The sequence below is a fragment of the Morone saxatilis genome, unplaced genomic scaffold (assembly GCF_004916995.1).
Source record: "Morone saxatilis isolate NCDOM2014 unplaced genomic scaffold, NCSU_SB_2.0 Contig6, whole genome shotgun sequence".
In the NCBI taxonomy this organism is placed as follows: Eukaryota; Metazoa; Chordata; class Actinopteri; family Moronidae; genus Morone; species Morone saxatilis.
In genome coordinates, this window is record NW_023340206.1 from 1,793,241 (window position 1) to 1,801,516 (window position 8,276).

General features: G+C 40.2%; 1 protein-coding gene across 2 annotated transcripts in view; it reads right to left on the minus strand.

Annotated features, from left to right (window-relative positions):
• The window catches only part of LOC118340148 (protein FAM184A-like), a 53,931-nt gene that overhangs the window by 42,903 nt on the left and 2,752 nt on the right, over window positions 1-8,276 (minus strand). For both annotated transcript variants that reach the window (XM_035678015.1, XM_035678014.1), the window contains exon 2: window positions 2,048-2,125. In XM_035678015.1, coding sequence (XP_035533908.1) covers window positions 2,048-2,125 — 78 coding nt within the window. The remainder of the gene's footprint in view (window positions 1-2,047; window positions 2,126-8,276) is intronic.

Consider the following 8,276-nt stretch of genomic DNA (forward strand, 5'->3'; position numbering starts at 1 on the left):
GGGTAAAATTGATTTTTCTACAGCCCCTGTCCACAGCAGTGCATTGCTCTGCTTCTCAAAATGGGGGGTGTCCTGACCGCTATCTACTACACTATGTAAGTATAACGCAATCGCAAAAAACACAAACTAACCCTTTGACACAAGAATTCAACTCACAATTGTATGTATACAGCCAGTTTGACGACATAATGTGACACAGAAAACGCTGATTTAAAACATGTGGGGGATTTCCACATACAGAGTAGGTGGAAATAAGATGGAAAGGAGGAAATGTCGAAATTCAGTGGGAGCCAGCACAAAGCTGCTGCCTCCAAGAAATGTTTCTTGGCAAGGGAGAAAATGCAACACTTGAAAGCAACTCTAATTCAATTAACACCTTAGACCACAGTAGACTTAAGCTGCTCTCTGAAAGCAAGATGAACAAAACTTACAACATTTAAAGCAGCTTCATATCAGCTTAGGTCTTGTCCTTAAATAAACTCTGCCTGTGAGTGGAGATCAGGATTTTTGATCTAGAGCCAGACTGTGAAACCAGTCCAGGAAAATACTGTACAATAAATTAAAAGCACTTTAAACACAAACTGATCGGTTATACAGTATTGGGTTAGTGGGTGTGTTGTTGGCTGGTCACCAGTTATGACCAATCACAGTGATGGTGGCAGGAGGGAAGAGTGGACAACCTGGACGAGCTGCTGCTGCCACTTTAAAGGCACTGTTCGATATTTTAGGAGACGCGTGTATTCTCTTTGTTGCAGTTATAATAGATAGATCGATACCACTCCAATGTCTGTCCATAGAGTATGAAGCTACAGCCAGCAGCCGGTTAGCTTAGCTTAGCATTTAAAGAAGAAAGCTGTTTCCCTTCTCTCTAGCCTGGCTCTGTCCAAAGTGATTGGTCGTGTTTTTGTACAAATTAATTACACAAGTATAACGTATTTATTAGACAGCTTTGAAAGTGTAGTATGATTTTTGTTTTTACCACCTAAACTTTCCACGATTAAGTGTATCACCCAAACTATTGCTTTAATGTGCGGTAGTACACAGGATTTGTGCACTTTTTTTATTGCAGCCGCAACCCAGTAGTGGTTGTTAGGTTAGACTTCAAGGTAGGAAGGTAAAAAAAAATCTCAAAAAATATTGTAGTGCAATATTTTGTTTTGTGTTATTGCATCAATTCTTAAAAACACTTTATCGATTTTTATGTTTAAACGTTCAACCCCTAGACAGCAGTGTTGTAAACTGAGGGCTATGATGTTGGATGTTCCATGGACTGTGATAAATGGTGATGTGTGCTTTATACAGTTTCCTAAAATTGGGATAAAAAAAATTCTAAAAATGTTTATCGCCTTCCTTACAGTTTAACAATATAGTGAATGGTAACCCCTTTATTGTGATACATATCGTATCCCCACATTCTTGCTAATACACAAATTAAAAGGAAACAGCTGTATATCTGTAAGAGATTTTTGAGCGACATGTTAGACGTCGCTCTCCGCCACCTTCCTACGATACGATATGTATCACGATACGGGGGTTACTATTCTATATAATGCGATACAGTAAGCAAGGCGAAATATTGCGATTATTTTAAATCTAATTTCAGGAAAACTGTTAGATAGAGAACACAACACCATATTCACAAAGTCTCAGTGAGAAAAAGTTTACTTTTTTATGCAACTAGAACAGTGGAATTTGCCTTTGTATTTATCACAGTCCCTATAAGATCCAACATATTAGCCCTCAGTTTACATTTACAACACCGCTGTCTAGTTAGGGGTTGAAACACAAAATATCTAAATATATTTTTATATTTTTTTATGTTTGCTAGTTCTGTTTGGTCTACCTTTGATTTGGCAGGCATCAGCAGCCAGTAAAGTGAGTTAATCAGCTGAAAGGGCAGGGCTTCACACCTTTAACCTGTTAGCTGTAGATAGGCAAAAAAGATCTCAGCAGAATGTCACTAAAACACTAAAGTTCTCCATCTTATCCACATGCTACTGGGCCTCGCATAATCATGTGTTTGGTGCTCTGTTGTGTCCGTACGTACCTCGTCCTCGTGGGCTTCTTTCAGAGACTCGATTTCTTCCTCATGTTCGTCGTTCTTGGTGTTGAGAGCATAAATCACCTGGAGACGGGAAGAGAATCAGACGACAGAATGAAGGTGGGATAGAAAGCTGTTATTAACTGTTTCAATATCAGATCAATAGTTCTACAGTGAAGAGTAAAGCTCAGTTCTGCATTCAGAGTGCAGCCAAATCAATACCAATAACATCAGTAGAGACACTCTCTGATTAAATACAGAATCCACTGGCTGAGAGCGTTTTGTGTCTAAACTATTTGTCCACAATTTCTCTTCACCGATTGGTGTTTCGTAAAGTAAGCCAAGAAAAACTGGGCTTTTTGTGAAATGAACAAACTGAGCCAGGGTTGTATGTAGCATATGTAAGGACAACTGAGCCAAGACATCACCACACACAACAAGTCATGAGACAGAAGATGGGAACAGAAAGAGAAAGCTGTGATTTCACAGCCAAGCATGTGACTGAAGCAGCTCTGATGAAGGTCTAAGCTCTCTGCCGCAAAGACCTTCATCAAAGCACAGCTCTGCCAAAAGCTTAGAAAATAAATATGCTGCGAAGGCGATACGTGTATTGATATTTTGTTTTTTCTCACTGCTCAGTAAACACAAAAATCCCATACGGCCCTTAAATACGGTCACCTGAAAGTCCTCTGCTGGCTGTGGCACTCTCCACCAACCAGCCTAAGTGAATAGCATCTCGTCAGTCATGCTTGCGCTCTCTCACAGACATCTGAGTAGGTTTTATATGCGCTGGAGGTAAATGATATGCAGGAGCTTTAAAAACCTTAAGCTTCAGCAAACTGAAGCCCCCAGTGAGCAGCTAATATTCAGTCGTGGTCAGCTGAATTACAGCCCCGCTGGCTTCAGAGCTAGAAACGCCACATTTTGTTCCACTTAGAGGTGAGCTGAAAGGTTTACATACAAACACACAGTGTGTAATGGACAATTACGTGGTAATTATCCTCCATAGGGCATAATGACACAGTCATGTAATTAGAACTTTCCGACTTTTAAACACCACTTGGATCAGCATCCAAGTAATTATCACAGCAGGGAGTGTTCTGTTTTATTGAAAGCACCACTGAGGTTCTTGATTTGGCAGAAATACTAAAGCCACTGCTGTAATGCATCGGTACCTCAACCCCAGATAACAGTATTTAGTAGTAACATTACACAAAGTGCACTGACATCTGTTTCACCGACTTAAGAAATGTCCTCAAGGGCAACATAGTCTTTTTCTCCCTGGACATTTCAGGCTTGGATAACTAGCCGCTGGGTAAAGCACTTGCAATAATCTCCTTATGTTCATGACCTTTTTCACAGCCGCCATTTTGACATAAACTAGTAGGGTACACAATATCATCTTTTCTCTATCTAACTCTATCGCCCAACTCCAGTATGATATGCAATTCCCATTTTCACGTGAGTCCAATCAGTAACTGAAGCTGTGATAGGCCTCAGGTGCAATGCATGATGGGAGAGCAATTCCACATGACTATATGCTCATTAGTAGCGGTCGACTGATACAGGTTTTTCAATAGCCCACAGTGTCGGGCTAGTTACTCAAAAATGTAACTGATTACTCATTACTCTTTTAAAAAGTCATATTATTACCCAATATATTATAAAGTATATATTTTATATTAATTGTGCCCTTTCTGCCCAAACTTCTTGGCCGAAACTTGATGGCCGAAGCCGGTGTTTAATATAAAATAAAGAAAAGTCATGTATAATTCATGCTATGCACATTACAACCTTATATATATTCATGGTTTTCTATGGTTACCCAGTAACACATTCGGTTAGACGTAATTCTTGTTTTTTATTTCATTTCTAATGAAATAGAGGAATACATTGGTTTATGCTGTAGATTTCAGAACTGGTATTTAAGGAAAAGCAAGGGCACAGTAGTCAGAAGAGGTGGCACTGAACTGCATTATTCTTTATAACATAATATATATTTATCACTACCCAGTAACGGCTTTATATTAGATTTGCTTTCTGGAGAAACTCGTTAACATTTAGAAAAGATGATGGAGAGTGAGGAACAGCAGAATGTGTGAGAGTTATAGCTCCAAACTAACTTTTTCACCACCTTCTCAAAACTCACAAAGGGGAGTGCTAACATCGCTCCACAGCAGCCGCGCTGACAGGGGGGCCTGCAGACATTTTCTTTATATCAGCCTCGCGAGCGCAGGCATTGGCCGATGCCGACGATCTCAAAATGCCAGATAATCAGCTTGATTAATTGGTCTATCAGTACTAGTCCGTACGACATGGTGTCAGACCTCATCTGAAGAGTGTTTATTGCTGTCCTCAACAGTGTGTTAGTGTTTGGGCTGGCAGTGAAAGCAGAGTAAGGTAGATGTTTCCCTCCTGTTCTCCTTGAGCGTGAGGCTTTGATTCCCAGCAGCAAGTCAGCCATGGAAATGTTCCTTCAATTATACATGATTATTTTAATGACGCTGGTGTTCCTGCTGCTTTCATCTCTTTCCTTTCCCTCTGCTTTCATCCTTTTACCCCCTCCACCCCTCCTTTCTGTTCTTCATCTTCTTCCCTCCTCGCGCTTCCTTCTTTGTCTCTCCATCTCCCAGGAATAAGGATACCTCGCATTACTATTTGTGTCTCCAGTCCGACACTAAAGCTTCCTTTCCATAAATAATCCTTCACAGTGCAATTGTTCCCGCTGTTGTACAATGATTCTGTTGCAATGCAGCAATAAGCAGCGATGAAAACATATCTGTTGATTAATTAAGGCTGTAGGCTTGGAACCTGTGCGAAGCAGGATTTTTGGGTTAGCGAGGTAAGTTCAGGCTTAAACCCGGGTCTCTTAGTGCTCAGAGATCAGTAGAGCCCCTTGGCTTTCCTTGATGATTTTTATATGAGAGATTCTCATCGGAGGGACTCACTTATCATCCCCTGGCTGTCTAGCAAATCCTGAGCCTGTCACCATGGCAGAAGGCTCAGCTCGCCTATTGTCTCCCCCTCAAAATAAGAACAGGAAACACTGGATTCTAAACTAAAGAAGGACAGGGAGATGAGGTGCAATCTGAGGTCTCCTGCCTGCGATGCAATAAAATATCGTAGTATGTAAATGAAAATATTATAAAGGTAGGGCGTGATAGCATATATATGGTATATATGACCCACAGTACTGCTTCCAGCACTGTATGGGGAATATCACCTCCTCACTTGTACATAGAAAACTTCCCAAGTTCATAAACTTCAATTTAGGCTCAAAATGAACTTTCTATCTTGACAAATTACACTCGCTGTGGGCGCAATTTTGCCACTATACCTCAAATCAGATCAACTCCTTGCAACGTCATCAACATGCCCACTCGCTCGCTGTGAATCCTCCGAACAACGATCTGTTCTTTCCACACATGGGCTCCATCGGACATTCACAGGTCATTCTTACTGAAGCTTCAAAGGCCTAAAAATAGCACAGTGGACAGCACCATTATACTATATATTTATTATACAATTGATTAACTTGAAAGCCTTTAAGCTCAGTTGATTCTGATTGTAATCCTGGGGTTTGATGGATGTTTTAATGTCCTGTGGTTTAAATACTTCAGAGGCGTATGTTTTTTTTCTGACAATAAAATCCATAACTATATGCACACTGTTGTGCTTGGCAGAAGAGAGCATTTGTGGATTGTGACACTACCGAGCTTCAGAGCTGCAACGATTAGTCGATTCATTGTCAACTATTAAATTAATTGCCAACTAAAAAAAAAGAAAAATGAAATTCTGTGATTTCAGCTTTTCAAATGAGAATATTTTCATGATTGAGTTGTGGACAAAATAAGACATTTGAGGATCTGGGCTATGGGAAAGAACATTTAAAATTCAGACATTTTATGAACCAAACAACTAATCAACTAATGGAGAAAAGGATGAATCAATAATGAAAATATGAACCTCAACAAAAGGGAAAACCCTTGTTTCTGGGTCTTATATTTTGTAAAGTATGTTTTGCTTTATAACATTAATCTCCTTTTGAGAAAATATATATCTAACTTTGTCTTGATAAGATATTACAGCTAATACTGGGTTAGATTTAACCAGTAACAAGTTACAACAATGGTTTGCGTAGTATGCCAGCAGAGGAATTCTAGCCAAGCAAAACTGGCTTATCCCATAGGCAGATTGTTTGCTCACTCCAAGGAGATGTGATTATATTTAAGAATATTTGGCTTTAATATTGGTAGAAGGGCTGTTTTTGTTGTTGTTTGGTTGTGAGCCTGATTGATTTCAATGTGTAAAACATGCTGTGAAATGTGCTGCTTTTAGCATCTGTCAACCAGACACATGTAGCCTGACAAGCTGATGATCATTCCCAGTAACTGAGAACTAAAGGCATCCATCCATCATAAATAGGCTGCTTTTTTCACTCCACCACCTAATCTTCCTACATTTTGTATCAATCACTCGACTCAGCTAGGGACCGACTGCTGTTGATACCGATAACAAATGTTTGTTAACAGATACTTTTAGGGCATCCCCCTAATATAAATATACAATAGAATATAAATCTGAACCGTTAGTCGCTGAGAGGAGTCTCAGTCGGAGAGTGGAAACAAAAACACTCCCCTCCTCAGTATCTCCTGACAGGTCCTTCCTTTAGACCATTATGCCACATCCCTGAAGAATCTCATTAAAATGTATCATCATGTATTATCAAAAGTTCTTTCTCCTCAAGCTGGGTAACACTGGTCGAGTGTGTAATCAATCAAACTGCACCATACCTACTGTTACAGAAGTGGACAATTTTCATCAAAAGGCCAATTATCAAGCCCGATTTACAGCCTGAGAGCGTTTATCAATATAATATATCAATCTGTAATAACAGCGCTGCTCTGGGCTGAGTCTATGAAGAATGATGGTGACAGTAGGGCACCCAGGAGGGACGTGTGTGAGGCTAAAGGACGTTCTGGACGGTCGATCACTATTAAGTGAACGACAGAATAAAGGTCGCTAATGTGCGCGGGAGAACTGCAGCCCTGTTGCTCCGCTCTCATCATTTCCAGAGGATTACCATCATATTCACTAATTAAAGGATTTATGAAGGGCTTATTCTCGGAGGTGCTGTGGTCTTAACGGGATCCCTCCACGTTTGAGCTCTTAGCCCACTGTCTTCCTCCACCAGACGCACCATTAAGTGGCGACAGTCTCTGATACCAATTAGCTGCAGCACACAGTGCATTTACTTTGTCCTACCAGTGAAGTGAAGGCACTTCGCAGCTGTTCCTTCTTTCGCTGTGCTGCTCCGACGCTACGAGGACACACACTTTTCTCCCCGAGCGTTACCACATCACCACGCCAGTCACACGCACAGCCAGCGAGAACAAGGACACACTGAGCGTCTCTGACAGAGACAATACAAATCGTGGTTTCTGTGATATTCGGAAGAGAGCGGGGTCTGAAGGAAGACCCAGTAGTGCAAACATCTTTTGATCCAGTTAGCTCTATAAAAACAACAGCCTGTATAAAAGCTGGATGTAGTTTCTCAAATCTTCCTCCCATCGACTGCATTAGATTTCATCCCTTTCATGTTAACAGCAAAGAAGAAAGATAGGAGCATTTATATTTCAAATGTGTGGCAGAACAGCATTATAATGTTTGTCATTTTGGAGAGATGTCCTGGCCTACACATGCTGTTCTCCAGACGTAAGAAAACAGTCACATCGTCAGTATTTGAAGCGTTTTTCAGTGGAAATTCAATTTGTGTCGCAAGAATTATCAATGCCACACTAATCCCACCATATCGTGCAGCCCTGCTTTGCCCTCTTCACTATCTATATAATGAGAGATATTTCTCAGACATTGGGTTACACATTCAGGGAGGATTCGGGTTTATTAGCACTGTAATAAAGACACAGAAACTAACTTTGACTAAAAGTATATATATAATATTCATAAGGGTATAATCGTATTTTGGAGGGACATTTCGGGCGCCAAATCTTAACTCTTTATTAATTTATGATTATCGTGTTTGAACTTTTGCATTTATTACGAGGTCTTCTTGATTTTAAGTGGTGCAAACTTAATTAAATTGTTATTTTTTTATTTATTGAAGAAACTAAACTTTGAAGAATGAACACACGCTATTTTCACAGAGCCTTCAGTCTCTGCAGAACAGCTTTGTCCTGTATTAGAAAAGTACGCAGTTAAAAACAAAGAAGAAGAA